Source organism: Somniosus microcephalus, chromosome 13 (assembly GCF_052327205.1).
Source record: "Somniosus microcephalus isolate GS21.2 chromosome 13, FLI_Smic_1.0, whole genome shotgun sequence".
Taxonomy (NCBI): domain Eukaryota; kingdom Metazoa; phylum Chordata; class Chondrichthyes; order Squaliformes; family Somniosidae; genus Somniosus; species Somniosus microcephalus.
In genome coordinates, this window is record NC_140999.1 from 37,132,617 (window position 1) to 37,152,478 (window position 19,862).

At 45.4% G+C, this 19,862-nt stretch overlaps 1 protein-coding gene across 1 annotated transcript; it reads right to left on the reverse strand.

The window, feature by feature from the left end:
• On the reverse strand, positions 1 to 19,335 carry pnhd (pinhead). The gene is made up of 9 exons (XM_086005997.1): positions 19,302 to 19,335; positions 15,598 to 15,687; positions 12,848 to 12,990; positions 12,432 to 12,466; positions 12,121 to 12,134; positions 9,986 to 10,204; positions 5,238 to 5,419; positions 5,070 to 5,128; positions 1 to 955 (listed from the first exon to the last, which is right to left on the reverse strand). The coding sequence occupies exons 1-9, from the start codon at positions 19,333 to 19,335 to the stop codon at positions 796 to 798; spliced, it is 936 nt and encodes a 311-aa protein (XP_085862123.1). The 3' UTR covers positions 1 to 795.
• Positions 19,336 to 19,862: the final 527 nt, after the last annotated feature.

Sequence of the window (19,862 nt, forward strand, 5' to 3'; positions counted from 1 at the left end):
CCGCCCCCCCCACCGCCCGCCACACATCAAGGGGACGCCTCTGGGCAAACCTGGGAATTCTGTTCAATATGCCTTGACGAGGCCTTAGGGAAACCAATGCTAGCTGAAAGCTGGCATGAGCCTCGCTGAAGGCCCTGGAACTTGTGCAGCCATTAGTAGATCCCAGAGGGGATCAATTAGCTCCCGAGAGCTCCCTGTGGAGCTGAAGGTTTAACCAACGTGCAATTCAATGTGTCCTTGCCTGACCTTGTCTCCTCTATCAGAGCGTCATGGCATCACTCCAACTTTGTTGCTGGTGGCTTTGGGTGATCGCTGCTGAGACGCCCTTACAGGCACGGGCCTCCCTCTCCGAGTTTGCAGATTACCCCGTTCGTGTAATTTGCGATTGGGTCCCGGGCTGAATACCTAGTCTGTGCTGAATTGCCGATATTTATTAATTGAGCCCAGGACCCTGACTAGGGAGGTGAGAACTTAGCCAGGGATTACTGTTCCTGAACCACGTCTAGTAGCTCCTGCTGGAAAGTATAGGCAGCAGGTGGGGACTGGCACACACAAATCAAGAATGGGCACACGGGAGAGGTACTGGTGCCTGTGTAACTGTATCCCAGTGTCTTTGGGAAAGGAGGAGCGCATAACTGAGGTTAAAATAAAACATTACGCAAGCCAGCAAAGTGATGTTCAGGAGTGTGGTAGTGTCTACCTTTACTGGCTCTGCACTGTGGCTATAAATCTAGACATTTGACAGAAGTGGTGCTCACAGCATTTGTTGGTGTAATTCTGCATCCTCTCTGTTCATTATGAGCTGGTCCCATGGCATTTACAGGATTTAATGGCATAGACTATCCTGATCTTTCCACGTCTGCTCCTGAATGTGTGAGTTTCATATTCCCAAGGGGAGCAACTATTGGACGAGCGGTCTTCCCAAACCACACATTGCTCCTTACTCCGAGTATCCCTGAAAAAAAAGTGGGATAACCGTCAACATTTCTGATAACAGGAGGACAGACCCTGCCTGAGAAATTTTGGTCAAATATAATGCAGTGAGAAGTTAAATACGTGATGGAGCTGACTAACTTGATTGAATTTTTTGAGGAGCTTCAATGAGGGTAGTGCATTTGATGTAGTCTACATGGATTTTATCAAGGCCTTTGACAAGGTCCCACATGGCAGGTTGGTCAAAAAAGTAAAAGCCCATGGGATCCAAGGGAAAGTGGCAAGTTGGATCCAAAATTGACTCAGTGGTAGGAAGCAAAAGGTAATGGTCAGCGCGTATTTTTGTGACTGGAAACCTGTTTCCAGTGGGGTTCGCAGGGCTCAGTACCAGGTCCCCTGCTTTTTGTGATATATATCAATGATTTATACTTCAATTTAGGGAGCGTGATTAAGAAGTTTGCAGATGATATAAAAATGGGCCGTGTGGTTGATAGCGAAGAAGAAAGCTGTAGCTTGCAGGAAGATATCAATGGACTGGTCAGGTGGACAGAAAAGTGGCAAATGGAATTCAGTCTGGAAAAGTGTGAGGTAATGCATTTGGGGAGGGCTAACAAGGCAAGGGCATATACAATAAATGGTAGGATACTGAGAAGTGTAGAGGAACACAGGGACCTTGGAGTACATGTCCACAGATCCCTGAAGGTAGCAGGACAGGTAGATAAGGTGGTTAAGAAGACATACGAGATAAATTCTATGCCGCAGCAAATAATGTAAGAGCAGAGAGGTTATGCTAGAACTGTATGAAACACTAGTTAGGCCACAGCTACAGTACTGCGTGCAGTTCTGGTCACCACATTACAGGAAAGATGTGATTGCACTAGAGAGGGTACAGAGGAGATTTACAAGGATTTGCCAGGACTGGAGAATTTTATCTCGGAGGAAAGATTGGATAGGCTGGGGTTGTTTTCTTTGGAACAGAAGAGGCTGAGGGGAGACTTGATTGAGGTGTATAAAATTATGGAGGGGCCTAGATAGGAGTGGATAGGAAGGACCTATTTCCCCAGCAGAGAGGTCAATAACCAGGGGCATAGATTTAAACTAATTGGTAGAAGGATTAGAGGGGAGTTGAGGAGAACTTTTTCACCCAAAGGGTGGTGGGGGTCTAAAACTCACTGCCTGAAAGGGTGGTAGAGGCAGAAACCCTCATCACATTTAAAAAGTACTTGGATATGCACTTGAAGTGCTGTAACCGGCAAGGCTACAGACCGAGAGCTGGGATTAGGCTGGATAGCTCTTTTTCATCCGGCAGACTCGATGGGCTGAATGGCCTCCTACTGTGCCGTAAATTTCTATGATTCTATGAATCCAGACTGACGCTGCCTTTAAAATGCAGATGTATCCAATATTTCAACACATCCTGATCCTGTCAAAAATCTACCTGTCTTTTAAATACAGTCAAAAAGGGGCTGAACATTGAGTTACTGCATCCCTGCTTTTTCATTAAATGTTTTCCTTTCAAATTGTTCAATTAAACTGACTGCCTGTAACAGCCAGATTTAAACAGAATGAGTGGCCAAGCCCCAAGTAAAAGCAAACAGAACTCAGAGGCACACAGGTAACCGTACAGAATATACATGGGAATGCAAGTTTCCTGCAATTCATGCTCTGAAACAAAGTGGTAAAATTAAACTGAACTGTGCTCCTGTAAGTGTATATCACGAGGAAATGACAACATCAAAGAAATCTTCTGCCAATAAATAATACTTTCTGCACTGAAGAACAACTACAGAATAAATCCCCTCAGTAGAAAATATTAAAAAAGACATGTCTATAATAATGTTACAAACAATATAGCTATATCGAAGAGTCACACAAAACATGGCGAGTTCTTAGTCACTTACACAGAGATCGAATACCTCTTAGTGGGTCACAAAGATTCTGTGTAACTCTTAATGAGTCACATTGAGTTACAGAGACAGAGTCCCTCTCAGTGAATTACACAGAGACTGGGTCCCTCATTGAGTTACAGAGACTGGGTACCTCCCAGTGAGTTATGCATAAACCCGGTACCTTTCTTTTATCCTGCCTGTAATATTGTGTTAACCTGTATGTGTCTTATTAAAGAATATTGTATTGTTTGTACTGTGTAAGCATGTTCATTTTCATTTTTGGGCCATTTTAAGATCGCAAAACCTAAGGTGAAGGGCCAAGCCCTATAGTGCTGGATACCAAGGTTGAAAAGAGTCATAGAAGAGATGAGGTAAAGCAATATATTTTGTGATTAAGTGAGGCCTATCTTGCATATTAAAAGCCTGAAGATTTTATTAAAAGCCTGAAGATTTTATGAAAAAAAACTGTTGAAAGTAAGGAACCTGTACATTCAACATGTTAAAGGTCTCACTTTTAAATTAAAGATCTAAGGGTGTGTGAGCCTAGAAATGACTGTTGGTTTTATCAGTGGATCATCACTTAACATGTTCACATGCCATGTCTCTGTTCACTAACACGGCACTAATTTAAATGAGCTGACACCGCCACTGAAATAGTGATCAAAGGAACACTAAAGGAATACACTAAGCATTCATCCGCTAATGATGTTATGGTCTCTTAAAGCACAGTTTGGCAGAAAGGGTTAAAGAATAAATCAAATTCTAATCAAAAAGGTGCTGAAAGTATGCAGACCCTTTCAATAGATCGGAATGAAAGAGCCCTGATGTTTAATATCATAGTAAAAAAACAATGGATTATCTCTGGCTTTTTTTGCTTTGTTGATGGTGTTTCCCTGTTCATCTCTATTCCTGTGCTGCAGCATCTTCTGAAGGTAACTCCAGCTTACTGAACTGCTTCATTAGTATTAAAGCAAATTCGCTCAATCCCATGTGCCTGCCTTGTTCCCATATCCCTTTATCTCCCTTTCCTTTAACCATCTATCTAACCTATTCTTAAATGTTGATGTGGCGGTAGAATTTCCGCAGGGATTCTCCCGCTCACCCTCCGTAACTTTGGCAAAAACCCGGAGAAACAGCATAAACAGTTGCTTGCGCCATTGCTCCGGGATTTCTGCCGATGTTACTGCGAGAGGTCGGCAGAACCCAGTGGTTATTCTACCCCGTGGTCTCTGCTTCAATCACTGATTCCAGTAGTACATTCCACAACCTCACACAACCCTCTGTGTAAAATGTTGCTCCTGTTCTCCATTCTAAATCTCTTGCATTTAATCTTATATCCATATCCCCTCAATCACTGGAAAGAGTCTGTTTCTATCAATTCTGTCCCATCCTCTCACAATTTCAAGCATCTTTTATTAAATCGCCCTGTAACCTCTTTTCGAATAAAAACAGCCCCAATTTTTCAAGTCAAGTCTTCATATTTGTATTTCCTCAAAGCAGGCAGCATCCTGTTGAATAGTACGATAGCAAAATACTGCAGATGCTGGAAATCCGAAATAACAACAGAAAATGCTGGAAAAACTCAGCAGGCCAGGCAACATCCGTGGAGAGAAATTAAAAGTCGACGTTTTGAAACCCGAAACGTCGACTTTTAATTTCTCTCCACAGATGTTGCCTGGCCTGCTGAGTTTTTCCAGCATTTTCTGTTGTTATTTAGCATCCTGTTGAATCTGCACTGTGCCCTCGCTATTGTCTTAACATCCTTCCTATAGTGTGGAGCCTAAAACTGCACAGAGTACTTTAACTGTGATCTTACTATGGTTTATATAAATTCGCCATTACATCTTGACTTTTATATTCTATACATCTTGCCATAAAACACAGTATGTCATTAACTTTTTTTTTGGCCTTATCCATTGTTTGAGGTGCTGCTTTTACTATCTTGTAAACTTGAACCCCTAAATCCGTTTACTCTTCATCATCACCCAGCCTTACCCCATTCAAAATATAATAATTATTTTTAACCATTTCTGCTACTTGCAGCAGTGCAGGGGAAAACTACCTCTCGAGTTTGGCCTCCAAGCCTTTGAAGGCAGCAATACCAACTCATTTACCTTCCAGATCTGCCACAGAAGTCATGGCTGCCGCTGGCACAGCACTGTAAGTGAAACTCAGCATCGAACTGTGTCTTTTGGAAAACAGATACTCGTGGGGGTGGGGAGGAGACCCTGGACCAGCTGTGCTTACCTCAGGAGACAGCCACTTCCTGCAGTACACACTCCCAAACATCTGCCAACATCGATTTCCTGCAACATTACCACAACAAAGAGGCACAGTCACTTCAGGAACCTGTGCATGAGCAACAGCCAAACACTGAGCAAACTGCAGCTGCTGAGTAATTAACACCTCCAGTACCTTGAGCCCCTCTTCCTTCTCACCGCTGGAGTTAATGGTGATCACATAGTAATGCTCCACATGGGGCAGTCTGTAGCAGTTCTCTCTCACCTCACACAGTTCCACAGTTTGAATAAGCTCCAATCCATTTGGGCTCTCCAGCACAACTGGTTCAAATTTGGTGGGTACACATCCCAAGCCACCTACAGGGAGTGAAACAAAACGTGGGCATTATACTTCAGGAAAAAATGGCTTTTCTTAACGATGGCATTTCCCAAACTGCTTGTGGATTTACTCAGGGAGAATTACATAAGCAGCCATCACCTCAGAAGGAGCTACATGGTTCTGGCTCTCAAGCAATGAGCACTTGTTACTAATATTGTCATGACACTGCACTTTTAGGGTTAGTGATGCCGTGCAATTGCCAACCACTTAAGTGCTAAGCAATTTTGCTGGTGATGACCCTACCGCCACCTGCAAGAAGTGGACCACCATTCAGGCCTTTTTATTTCTGCCAAGAACAATGTTTACCATCATTTTCAAGCTTTCTTAGAAGTTAGATGACCCTGGGCACCACCAAATAACCTTCCTGTCACAGTCATTCACTGCCAGATTACCCCTCACTCTCTTTTCCCCCACCCCCAGCTATCTCCTGCCCCAATATTTTCTCCTTCATCTCCTGATTTCAGCTGGGACGCAGTTCCACGTGTGCTGGAAGCCCTCTGGTATGTTTGCTCAGCTTTGACCACGCTCGATCAGTTCCGATGGACGGGCCACATCGTCCGCATGCCCAATACGAGACTCCCAAAACAAGCGCTCTACTTGGAGCTCCGGCACGGCAAGAGAGCCCCAGGTGGGCAGAGGAAACACTTCAAGGACACCCTCAAGGCCTCCTTGAAAAAGTGTAACATCCCCATCGACACCTGGGAATCCCTGGCCCAAGACCGCACAAAGTGGAGGAGAAGCATCCGGGAAGGCGCCGAACACCACGAGTCTCTTCGTCGGGAGCAAGCGGAAGCCAAGCGCAGGCAGCGCAAGGAGCGCACGTCAACCCAAGCACCCCACCCACCCGTCCCTTCAAACACCGTCTGCCCCATCTGTGACAGAGACTGTAGGTCCCGCATTGGACTCATCAGTCACCTGCGAACTCATTTTTAATGTGGAAGCAAGTCATCCTCGGTTCCGAGGGACTGCCTAAGAGAGAGAGGTACGTTACTGATGTTACATTACATACATTATTGAAGTCAATGGAAATAAAAATCGGGGGAGATGTAAAATGGGCTGCGATTCGCTATCACAAGCCAAGACTACAATGTCCGACTGGCCAATACTTATCCCTCAACCAACATAACAAAAACAGATTATCTGGTCATTATCATATTGCTGTTTGTTGGACCTTGCTGTGCGCAAATTGGCTGCCACGTTTCCCACATTACAACAGTGACTACACTTCAAAATTACTTCATTGGCTGTAAAGCGCTTTGAGACGTCCGGTGGTCGTGAAAGGCGCTATATAAGTGCAAGTCTTTCTTTTTACTTTTTCACACATTTTACACTATCACACAAAGTCAAAATTACCCCCCAGAGACTACACATTGAGATTACACACCCAAGTTACACATTGGGCAGGATTTTCATTGGGCCGTGGAGGCGGGATTGGAGGCATGTGGGGGTTAAAATCTCGAAATCGGGGGGGGGGGGGGCACGAACCCATCCCACCTCCATGCCAGTTTCAAAGGAGGCGGATACCCGACCTGTGCTGGGAGCCGCCTCCCCGAGGCGGGAAGGGGATTAGTGCCAATTAACTGCCTGTTAACAGATAGTTAACAGGCAGTTTTTAGCCTAATCCCTATTTTTATTCCTGAAGTATGGGATTCCCAACAGCTCCAAACCACGCCAAGTTAGCGAGGCGGACTGTCGGGCTGAAGGGCTTGGAGGGTTTCAGATGTCCGTTGTTCAGGTGAGTGATGGGTGCATGAGTGCAGAGGTAAGTGTGTTTGGTGTGTGTAAAGTGTTTAAAGAAGTTTTACTTACCTTTTCTTACCTTTACAGCCTTCCTTCCTTCAGGTCTCGGGAGTCCCTCATCTCACCGGCACAGAAAGCAGAATGGCCGTGAGCTGTCAAAAGTTGCAGGATTCAGCTTTCTGTTCTGGAGAGATCTCTAAATCAGCCTGAGAGGAAGGAATTAACTTGGGAGTACAGATTGTCGGTGTTTGACAACTTCAAAGAGCTGTCAAACGCTGATATTTCATCTGTCAAAAGCTCTTGACAGATGAAATGTCAATCTGTGAAGTCACCTGTTGCTGGATGGCCCTTAATTGGCCTGCTGGGCGGGCTCAACAAGGTCAATCAAGTGAAAATTGCATGGGTTGGCCACAACTCGATGGAGGCGGGACTACAACCCCAAAAGTTGTAGTCCCGCCTCCTACACGCCTCCAGTATTAAAATCCAGCCCATTGAGTCTACACACTCAGACTATAGACTGAGGTTACATACTGAGATTACACACTCTGGACCCCACAAATCTGGGCCGCTGCTGATCCGGGACCCTTACCCTTCACGATCGCGATTTATCTTCCTGGCGGCAGCTCCAGCCCGCTTTCCATTGCGGAATCTGGCGATCTGTATTAGGGCACCTGTTTGGCGCCCTGCAGCTCGCCTCGAACCTCAAAATCACAGGGGCCGGAATGGGCGACCAACCAAAAGTCAAAATCTACCCCACTGAGTCTATACACAGATTACACATCGAGATTACAGACAGAGGCTACACAGCAGTGTGGTGTCTCCCTGTGGTGTCTCCATTTGGTGTCTTGGGGTGTTTTGGCGTGGTATTATCATGTGCTGTCTTGGTGTGGTGTTTCAATGTATTCAGTGTGTAGCTGATGTTTCGGCGTGGTATCTCAGTATGTGGACTGGGAGGCATTGGATGGGGAGAGTTACAGTGCTAATGGGGAGAGTGAGTATCTAGGTTGCTTTCAGGTCAGGTTTGTCTGTTGAATATGGATAAACTTAAATGTCACATATTGTCCTTTCTTTTAGCAGTAGAGTCATTATTAAATAGCTGTTAATTGTGAAGCATAAAAGTGTTTGAAACTAACCAGGATGCATCATTTTTAACAAAAAAAGCAAAACATTTTGAGAAGAGCAGGCCCCCAATCGCCCAAGAAATGCTTAGGCTGTGCCACTAGGAGGGAGCTGGAGGGAGTGGATTGAGAGGGAGTGTATATAATTCTATATTTGCTGACTACAGCCCAGGGTAAAAGGCAGCACCGTTCGGAGACATTGGGAGAAAATCGAAAAAAAAGGAAGAGGTTGGTACGGTAGTCTGTGATTAATAAAAATATATGGAGAATGGAAGGCAAATGGGTTAATATTAGTGGGGGTGGTGGGGCTGTCTCTGTCTCTGATGGGTGGACAGGGCTGTATAGGACTGATTCCCCAATGTAGCACAAGAGCGGTACAGAAACAGACAGAGCCCAGGCAGCACTGCACTGCTGACCCTGCAGGTGAAGAAGAAAAAATGTTTTTAAAAAGTCAGGCTGCAGGTGTGTGCAACCTCCATTCCAGCCCCCATAATTATTTTAATGACTGGGAATTGGTCCCATAATGAATTCCCCTCGGTCCACTGCCTGACAGCTCCTTACACGATGTCTGACTGTTTAAAATGGTGCTGGGTGATGAAGCTGTTTACTTCCTTTCCTCACAAACAGGGCACTGGCAGTGAGATTTTCCTTCATTAAAGCCTCTTACAGTTACAGTCCCAGAGAACCAATAGTCTCTCAATCAGCGAAACCCTGCGTAATCAACACAGTTTTATCGGGTAGACGTAGAGAAAATGTTTCCGCTTGTGGGGGAATCCAAAACTAGGGGTCATAAGTATAAGATAGTCACTAATAAAACCAGTAAGGAATTCAGGAACAACTTCTTTACCCAGAGCATGGTTAGAATGTGGAACTTGCTACCACAAGGAGTAGTCAAGGCGAATAGCATAGATGCATTTAAGGGGAAGCTAGATAAGTTTCCTTGTTTTACCCAAGGATTCAAATAAATAGGGCACAAGCCTACATGAGAGACAGTAAATGGTGCAGAATGTTATACTTGACTGTTGTTGCTTTTATTCCCTTTATTCTCACCTAAGCATCAACATGGATCTGACTGCACAGATTAACACATAACTTAGATTCCTGAGTAGCCAATCACCATTCATTCCCAACCTTGCAATTTCATTTTCTTATTTATCCCTAATGAGGACTGCAGCCCTTTAACAGTTGCTGCAGTCCATATGCCCAGCCCACCAGTTGTCACAGCGTCCCCTCCACACTGAGAATAATGTATGTTGAAAAGATTTAAATGATGTGGACCGGCTGGATCAGGAGACCACTTCAGTTGCGTGGAAGCTCGGCTGATTTCCACCCCCACCCCACCCCACATCAGTTCTTTCGGATAAGGTTTTAAACCAAGGCCCCATCTGCCCTCTCAAGTGGTACTATTTTGAAGAATAGCTGAGGAATTATCACCGGTGTCCTGGTGAACATTTATCCCTCAACCAATATCACTAAAAACAGATTATCTGATCATTCTCACATTGCTGCTTGTGGGAGCTTGCTATGTGCAAATTGGCTGCTACGTTTCCTACATTACAACAGTCATTACACTTCAAAAAGTACTTCATTGGCTGTAAAACGCTTTGGGACATCCTGAGGTCATTAAAGCCGCTACGTAAATGTAAGTCTTTCTTTTACTAATAGCTAACCGTCGGCTGGAAGTACCTGGAGCTGTTGGGTTGGAGCACCTGCCCACATCCACAGTAACCTCCAATGGACTATCAGGCGAGTATGTTTTCAGTAGGAGTGATCGAACACACCCTGTAGGGCTCGCGTTGCACTGACACTCCTCAATCACTTCCAGCTCTTGGACTCCGTCAAACAGCAAAAATCGCTCAACCCTTATCCGCACCGGCTCGCACAGAAAATCGCGTGGGCATGATGACCCCATTGGCGTCCCAGCAAGTTCCAATGTGCGCGCCAACACCTGCTTCTGGACAAAGGGGAACAAGCAATGTGAAACAACAAGTGAGACAAGGCTCTAACTAAATCTCATCACTGCCCTACTGATGCTCTTCAAACTGAATAACATATAACCAATTCCTAATATTAATCAGGTCCAGTGCATTTGATACAGAAATCCCATTTCCATGGGAATCACCTTCCTATTTCTGCAGCAATCCCAATCCCATTCATACTTTAGACAAATAAACTTTTAGAGGAGCAGATGCGAAATACTGCAGATGCTGGAAATCTGAAATAAAAACAGAAAATGCTGGAAACACTCAGAAGGTCAGACAGCATCTGTGGAGAGAGAAACAGAGTTAATGTTTCAGGTCGATGATCTTTCACAGGAGAACCGAGTTCAAACAGTGGAAAAAATGCCTGTCCCACTTGCAGTGATATCGCTGGTGATTCTCTCGGTTTCACAGTAAGACTTTATATACACTTTCTCTTATTTTTACTATGACACATGGAGAAAGAAAAAAAATCTGAACAGCCGGCAGAGAGAGGTGAAAAATGTTTTAAAAAAATCAAGAAGGAACATCCGCCCTGTTGAAGGGATGTGATTTTGGCTCCTACTTCACAGAAAGGCACAGAGGCAGCCTTGTTCCCACTCTGCTCAGGGTGTTTGGAAGGCGGGAAGGCCGGGTTTCATACATATTCAGACTCATGCACTGAGTGTTGCCCGCCACCAGTCTCTAACCAGCTACTTCGTAATTGAAAAGAACTGGGAAGATGGTCAGCTTCTATGAATGGGTACAACAGAAACAAGAGTTTTTCTTTAACTTTATAAGTTTTCTTCTCTTGGGGTTCTGCATAATCTCTTTTTATACCACTGCCAATGTCCATCCTTACAATGCAAGGCCACTTCTTTCAACTGGCTTAATCAATAGTGTAGGATCTGAATCAGATCCCTTTAGGAGCTAGATGTTTATAACTGATCTGTGCTGCGCAAAGATGCACAAGCTGAGACTCAAAACTGGTCTGAAGTGGGATACACAGTGAAAAACAATCTTCGTCATTTGTCCCTGATACTGTTTGTCATCTATGAATTTTATTCTCGTTCAGGGATTGAGATATACGGGAAACCCATTCTCAGTGATGGGAGTCACAACAACATAAGGATTTCTTGGTGGAGCTGATAACATTGTGCCAATCCCAGCAGTGAGATTTTCAGCATACACAGCTGTGTCTTCTGGTAAATACAGAAAGAAGCACCTTCAGTCAGTTGCCTATTAGAAGTTGTCTGGAAGAGGCAGTCTCACACCAGGAAGGATAGGCTTTGGTTGTAGTGTAAAATCAGCTGATAAAAAGCCCCAAACTTTTTGAAGTTGAAATGTACCATTCCACCATTCATATTTTAGTGCTAAAGAGAGCTGACTGGAGACCTCTATCTCAGGCGCTGATCAGATCACCACTATCTCAGGTGCTGATCAGATCACCACTATCTCAGGCAATGACCAGATGGCCCATATCTCAGGCACTGTTCTGGCCACCCCATCTCAGGCACTGACAGGCGGCCCCTATCTCAGGCACTGACCAGATGGCCCCTGTCTCAGACACTGACCATACCACCCCTATTTCAGGCACTGACCTGACCGCCCCTATCTCAGGCACTGTCCTGGCCACCCCATCTCAGGCACTGACTGACCATCCCTATCTCAGCCACTGACCCGACCGCCCCTATCTTAGGTGCTGACCCGACCGCCCCTATCTCAGGCACTGACTGACCATCCCTATCTCAGCCACTGACCAGACCGCCCCTATCTTAGGTGCTGACCCGACCGCCCCTATCTCAGGCACTAACCAGACCACCCCTATCTCAGGCAATGACCTGATGGTGGCCCCTATCTCAGGCTGCTGGCTACTGCTCCTTCCTCTCCTTATGTTATTGCCTGTCAATTTTCTTCAGGTTTTTTTTGGTCCCACAGGTATAAAAACCACCAATCTGCCCAAAACATTAATTCTCTTATGTTGAACAGATTCTGATGAAAGGTCAACGACCTGAGATGTTAACCCTGTTCCTCTCTCCACAGATGCTGCCTGATCTGCTGAGTGTTTCCAGCATTTTCTATTTTTATTCCAAAAAAGAACTCTATGGGGGTGAGTTTCCGCGGGTTTCTCATGATCATCCGCCCTAACCTTGGCGCGGAAGAACTACAGAGACCTGGAGTGGAAATCTGGAACTCTCTCCCCAAAAAGCTGTTGAGGCTAGGAGTCAATTAAAAATTTCAAAACTGAGATTGATAGATTTTTGCAAGGGTATTAAGGGTTACAGAACCAAGGCGGGTAGGTGGAGTTAAGATACAAATCAGCCATGATCTCATTGAATGGCAGAACATGCTCGAGGGGCTGAATGGCCTCCTCCTTTTCCTATGAAACTCCAGAGATGTTTCCTTGGTTTCTCCAGGGTTTCAGTGTCCCTTCCATCAAAGTTACAGAGAATGAGCGGGAGACACCCTCCCACCCCCACCCCCACCACGGAAATTAACTCCCGTAGTTTCCTTACAAATTACCATGTTAGTTTGAATTTTAAACTTTTCTGTGAGTTAAAATGAGGAGTGTTCTTATAACTAGAATCACCTTGTTAGTTCGGAGTTGTTCCAGCATTGAGAGATGTTTAGGGACTCCCAGGAATGCAGAGCTGTAGTGTGCCGGTCTCTGGGGGCTGCCACAGTGAGAATTACACTTCCCAATGTCCACACTGACAGGGCTGCCAGAGATATCTGCCAGGAAAAAATGGTATCATCACAAAGGAGCAGGATGGCCTATACTTACACTATATTTGAAATAGAAATCACATAATTTAAAGAAAACCTTTTCAACTGTGCATATTAAAAGCACCACAGCAAAGCAACCTGAAGAATTTCAAAAACAAAGGAGCAATCAAAGAAGAAACATAGTGAAAAATGAAATGAGGTAGAAGTGTAGGTCTGTCTGAGAGAGAGGGAGAGAGAGAGACTGGGTTAGACAGAGAGAGACTGGGTCAGAGAGCGAGAGAGACTGGGTCAGAGAGCGAGAGAGAGACTGGATCAGACAGAGAGAGAGAGACTGGGTCAGACAGAGCGAGAGAGAGAGACTGGGTCAGACAGAGAGAGAGAGACTGGGTCAGAGAGAGACAGACTGGGTCAGAGAGAGACAGACTGGGGACTGGGTCAGAGAGAGACAGACTGGGTCAGACAGAGAGATGGTCAGAGAGAGAGAGAGACTGGGTCAGAGAGAGAGAGACTGGGTCAGAGAGAGAGAGAGAGACTGGGTCAGACAGAGAGAGACTGGGTCAGACAGAGAGAGAGCCTTGGTCAGACAGAGAGAGCGCCTTGGTCAGACAGAGAGAGACTAAATTGGAGAGAGAATGAGCAAGACTGAGTTAGAGTGAGATAGAAAGAGAGAGAGACTGAATTGGAGAGGGAGACTGAGTCAGAGTGAGAGAGAGAGAGACTGTTAGAGAGTGAGACTAGGTCAGAGAGAGATATTGGGTAAGGGAAGTAGAGAGAGAGTCAGAGCGAGATTAGTTCAGAGACAGAGGGGCTATTTTTGTGCCTGAGCAGTAAACGGGTGGGCAATGGGCAAGGCGAGAGTGGTGGCTGCCTTGAGGAGTCCGAGTTGCCGCTCAGAGAGAAGTAGCACTGGGCAGCAGTAGGGAACATGAATTCAGAACCTACAGCAGCAACTACAAGGACTTTCAAATCCTTTAAGATGAAAAGAACCTACATAGAACATTGTCTCCATAAGCACTAGACAGCTGTACCTGAGGGGAGTTGGGAATCTCTTTAAGCATTGCTCCAAATGGCCACCTCCTGACTTGTACTGCCCATGGTTGATAGGTGGAGGTTTCATTGAAATATTTAAATGATGTGGGGCACACATTCTGAGCCCCCCCGTCTCATTCCAAAATAAAAATCGGGAGAGATATGAAATGGGCAGCCAATTCGCTATCACCCGTTTTACACTGTTGGACAAAGACAAAATTATACCCTTTATAATTCACTTACTCACAATTTTCTACTCCCACCACTGGAGTGCTTCTTACAGTTGAGCTGATTGGCACTTGGATCTGTGATTATTGATGCAAATGAACTGACCTAGAAAATGTGATTGTGATTAACAGATTACCTCAGGCAGATACAGCACCATTTCTTAGCCTTTTAAAGATGACTTGCACCCGATAAGGAAAATCAGCACCCAGGTCTCTTGCTCCCAAACAGCTTATGATTTTGGCCCATTTCAGTACAGTTAACTGATCATTTAGGGGCTGTTATTTCTCACGTGCTGCTTACTAACCACCTCCAACCCCCCTGATTATTTCCAACTGGCCTACAGGGAGCAGCAACAGCCAGGTCATATAAACACGGGAGAGCACCACACAAAAGTGGCTCTCCAGACACCAGATAAAATTGAAGCCCTAAAGTAAAAGTACGTGAAGGAAAGTGTGTGAGAAACAGAGCGAACCTGCAGACAGGGAAAAGAGGATGTGAGAGACAGGCTGAAGACAGAGAGAGAGATACAGAATACGGAATTAATCAAAACGAAGAAATATATGAGGAAGAAGTGAAAGACCTGCATAGAATGAGACCATTCCCACCCAACTAGAAATTAAAAGAGAGGAGGAGGGGGGGGGGGGGTGGTAGTGGAGAGAGAGTCTGCGGGAGAGAGCGAGACTATAGATAGAAAAAATTAATGTAAATTAGGTGCGGTTAAGGGTCTGAGACAGGTAGCGAGAGTTTGGATTCCACTACCTGGCTCCTGCCGGTCCTGCCCAGAAAGGCCCACCCCTGAAATATTGACTCCTCTGTTCTCCCTACAGAAGGCTGGCTGACCTGCTGAGTATTTCAAGCATTTCATGTTCTGGTTTCAGACTTCCAGCATCTGCAGTTTTTTGCTTTCTGTGCCCAGAAGGGAGCTGTGCATTGCCTGGATACCTTACCAGTTAAACATTTAAGTATTTGGGGAAAAGTCACAACCATCTAAACAGTTAAACTGAGTTTAGGTGGGTTCACAAAATGTTACAGGGTGTCCCAACACACAGTGAGCGTTTTGTAAATCAGGTTTGAGAACTCACTGGATTTACACTCCATGGTGTCCCCTCCAGAGAGTCTCATTCCAGGCTCTGGTCGGACTCCAGATTTATACTGTCTGTTTGGCATTGTTGAAAAGCGAAAATTGTTTAATACCGACTCTCAACTTGCATGTATAGATTTACCCTAGAGATCTATAGGCAGAGGGAATCTGGAGACACGGGACGGAAAGATTGAGCAGAACCAGTGTACGTATAGAAACAGATTATAAAAGGAAGAGGGACAGAGACTACGGAAGGACTTGGGATCTTCTCTAACCTTTTCCTATGAAGATATAATGAGGTTGTCTCCTGCAGCAGTGCCTCTCTTTGAACACGATGCTCCGGGGATCAGTCAGAACTCCAGCAGCTACACAACGGGAACAATAATCATAAAATAATTATTAGCATCAAAAATGTAAAAAAAAACTCAAAAAATGTTAGCTTTTAAACCTGTAAGACAGACAGCTGAAGAAACATCCTTTATATTCTAATATAAAGGCACTGAGCTTCATCCAAGGACTGTTCCAAGTCTCTTAACTGCAACTCTAAGCACCAGTAGGTGCAACCAACTGCCAGACAAACATGCATCAGCTCCAACTGACTTACATCATGTAACCCCACCCATTGCCGGTTCATTTCTGTGTATTTCTTAACCGAACTACTTTTCCTTTTAACCCTGAACTTTACAGGCATCTGATGTCAGCAGCGAAGGCAGAGCTGGAAGCTGCGGTAACGTCATTACCTGTCGGGCCACTGGAGTGGAGGAAAAGGGCAGCAAACAGACACAGGGCTCTCTCAGCCAGTCGAGGCATCTTCCTACTGGGACCTCTCAGCTCCGGCACTGGCCGGCGAGATTCGCAAGTGCTATTTATGTTCGGGGACACGGCGGGGGTGGGGTGTATACTGCTGGCTCCGTCCGCAGCCCCCATTCTTCATAAGGCACCAAACTGGCGTCGAAACAGCACGAGTAGCTGTTCCAGACAGCCACTTCAAAGGGACTCTGCAAATAAGTGGAAGTGTGGGTCTGCTCAGCCCCATGGCTGGTCGAATTGGCTCTCAGAGTGTTTATTGGTTGTTTGGGCTGAGATTACTCTTTAAACACACTCTTTAATTAAGTCAAAAGCTTGCAGTGGCCACTTTGAAACCGGGGAACTTGAAAGAATTCCCCCAGCAGCTTAGCAAAGATCAGACTAGAGGGTGAGAGAGTAGGTGACAAACACAGCAGGAGGACAGGGACACAAAATCCACCGACAAAAATCAAAGACTTGCTCTTATCAGTTAGAGTCTGCTGCACATGCACCGGCAATCCAGAGCCAGTGTGCAGACTGATACTCCATTTGATTGTTCCTCTCCAGACCAGTAGACATTGTTGTGCTGTTTTCCTGATTAACCCAAATTGTCCTTCCAAAAGGATTTAATAACCACGCAATAACCTAAAGCAGGATCAGACCACGTCTGATGCACGGAAGCCCTTCACAATTTTAATCGCTCCAGCATCGGTGGCCCTGCCTTCAGCTGCCTAGGCCCTAAGCTCTGGAATTCCCTCCCTAAACCTCTCTCTCTTTTAAGACACTCCTTAAAACCTACCTCTTTGACCAAGCTTTTGGTCATCTGCCCTAATATCTCCTTATGTGGCTCAGTGTCAAATTTTGTTTTATAACACTCCTTGGGATGTTTTACTACGTTAAAGACACTATATAAATACAAGTTGTTGTTGTTAAAGTGTCTTCAAACTAAGCTACTGGGATCACAAGATAATTACAGATGAAGGCGGCCATTTGGCCCATCTAAATTCATCCATCCAGAGAGATCCTCCTATTGCAGCATCCAATTATTACTTAAATTATTCCAGGGTTTTTGCCTCCACTAGTCCATCTGGAAGTTTATTCCACACATGATCACTCTTTTGTGTGAAGGAGAATTTCCTGATATGAATCCTAAAATTACCTTTTACTAGTTTGAACCTACGTCCCCTTCTTCTACTCCACAATGTGATCTAGTGCAATAGGTTTCTAGGTTTATTTATTCCATTCCTTTAACATAAAATCTCCTCTCAGATGCCTCCTTCCTAGGCTGAAAAATCCAAATTTCTCCAATCTTCCCTCATAACTCAGACCCCTGCCACTAGGGGTCAACCCCTTAGCCTAGAAATTCAACTCCACAGCACACATTTTTCAGGTGCTAAACGGCCTCCTAAGCCTCCAATATGGTGGGCAGGAAGCGCACACTCATTATGAGCCAGTGGTGCATCACCTGCCATATTGGTAAAGGTCAAAAAATGGGTGCCTGGTACCCATGCCTGAAATGGGCATTAGGCCCTTGCATCTGCAGCTAAAGGGTCTAAAGCCTGTTTGAGGCCCCCACTGCAAGATTCTAACTACCCCTTCATAGAGTCTCCCATTGTAACTACCTATCTATTGACACACAAGGGTAGATTTTGGGTACGTCTGATAACGGGTGAAAGATGGGCGTAACTAATCGCAGAGATTGGTTACCACTATCTCTACCCATTTACTGCCCCATTTTATGTCCCAGTCAGGTTTTTAAGTGGTACTGGAAGTGCTTGCTGCCAGTTTCATCAGCTGCAGTATTTAAATGAGGATCCACTTGTGCCATTTAGACGTCCAGTTAATTTCCTGGAGTTTGTGCTGAAGTAGCCCTGACTCATAAACTAAACCATGTGAAATAAGTATCCAGGTTTCCTAGAGGCTGTGCTGTGTGCAGAAATGCATTCAAAGAGGTGCATAAAAGAGACTTGCATTTATACAGCACCTTTCATGACCTCAGGACGCCCCAAAGCACTTTACAGCCAATGAAGTACTTTTGAAGTGGAGTCATTGTTGTAATGTAGGAAACGTGGCAGCCAATTTGCGCACAGCAAGCTCCCACAAACAGCAGTGTGATAATGACCAGATAATCTGTTTTAGTAATGTTGGTTGAAAAGAAAGACTTACATATATATAGCACCTTTCACGACCACCGGATGTCACAAAGCGCTTTACAGAAGTACTTTTGGAGTGTAGTTACTGTTGCAATGTAGGAAACGCGGCAGCCAATTTGTGCACAGCAAACTCCCACAAACAGCAATGTGATAATGACCAGATATTCTGTTTAGTGATGTTGAATGAGGGATAAATATTGGCCGGAACACCGGGGATAACTCCCCTGCTCTTTTTCGAAATAGTGCCATGGGATCTTTTACGTCCGCCTGAGAGAGCAGACAGGGCCTCGGTTTAACACCTCATCTGAAAGACGGCACCCCTGACAGTGCAGCACTCCCTCAGTACTGCACTGGAGTGTCAGCTTGGATTACATGCTCAAGTCTCGTGGAGTGGGACTTGAACCCACAACCTTCCGACTCTGAAGCAAGAGTACTACCCACTGAGCCACGGCTGACACACTCAGAGGGCCTATTTCTGTATTGTGAGGTTTTTTGTTCCGCTTTCCCCCATCAGCACTTAAATGACTCAGGGGGGCTTTGTCCCAAGTGTTTTTGGCACTCCCATTCTTTTGGAATGCCCACATTATTGGCACAATGGTTTGCCCCACGGGAATCCCCTCTAATTATGTTTTTTTTGAGGAAAACGCAGAGGAGATACAAAAAGATGCCCCCTAGGGGTCCTAGGCCCAAGATCGACCAGGAAGGGGTGGGAATTTGGAAAAACACTATCACTTGCCTGTGTTTTGACTTCATGCTGTCCCTGGGACTCCCCATAGACCCTCTGGTTTCTTTGGCTGGCCATTTTGGTAAAGGGAGACAGCTTGTCGGATCTTCGCCCTTTTGCCTCATTACAATGCTTAAGCTGATCCTGCGCCTACCCCGGGTGCAGGCCCATTTATGTGCATTTGGGAAAGCCCAGGAAATCCTAGGGCAGCATTGTGGGGTGCGGAGACTTTGATGCGATGGGTCTCCGCCCCATTTTTCTTCACCTGGCAACTGAGCTACCCCCAGGCACAATGAAGGCGGAAATCCCATCTCACTTTTCCTGCCCACAATAATCTCTCCCAGACCCATGTTGGCATCTGAGATTCTGACTCTGGTACAGCGAAGTGTTTCTTAACATTACAATTGTTATTCAGATGTACCATGTCATCACACATCGGGCAGGAATTTCCTTGGAGCTACTCCCGCTCCACCACTATAACGTTGCCGGATTTACACGGGTAAGCGGGGTTTCCGCCACACTTCTGGTGAAGTTACAGTGACAGAGCGGGAACAGGTCCAAGAAAATTCCCAGCCATTGTGTCGTCCCATGCCCTTGGTAGTGTACGCCAGGTAGTGTACATTTAACAATAGCTTGTGAATGGTCGTGTCAGGTAGCTCCAGTAATTGAAGCTGAGCATATTACTGTGATTGCCTAGGGTATTAATGTTTGGTGTGAATGGAAATTTAAACATGGTTAACTACTATTGATCTGGAGCACAGTGACCTTTTCCAGTAATACCTCAGTGTAATTTCCCCAAAGGTGCTTTTCTGTTACTAAAATGGAGCCAATAGCAAAAATGCAGCTCACAAGATAAATATAGGTGAGGAAGGCCATT

Bases quoted from the DNA above. Each gene is read 5' to 3' on its own strand.
- pnhd (XM_086005997.1), bottom strand. From the start codon at position 19,335: ATGGGTCTGGGAGAGATTATTGTGGGCAGGAAAA. The intron at 12,991-15,597 runs GTTAGAGAAGAT...TTTTCCTGGCAG, and splicing joins TTATATCTTCATAGGAAAAG to ATATCTCTGGCAGCCCTGTC. The intron at 5,420-9,985 runs GTACTTCCAGCC...CACTCCCTGTAG, and splicing joins CTCCAACCCAACAGCTCCAG to GTGGCTTGGGATGTGTACCC.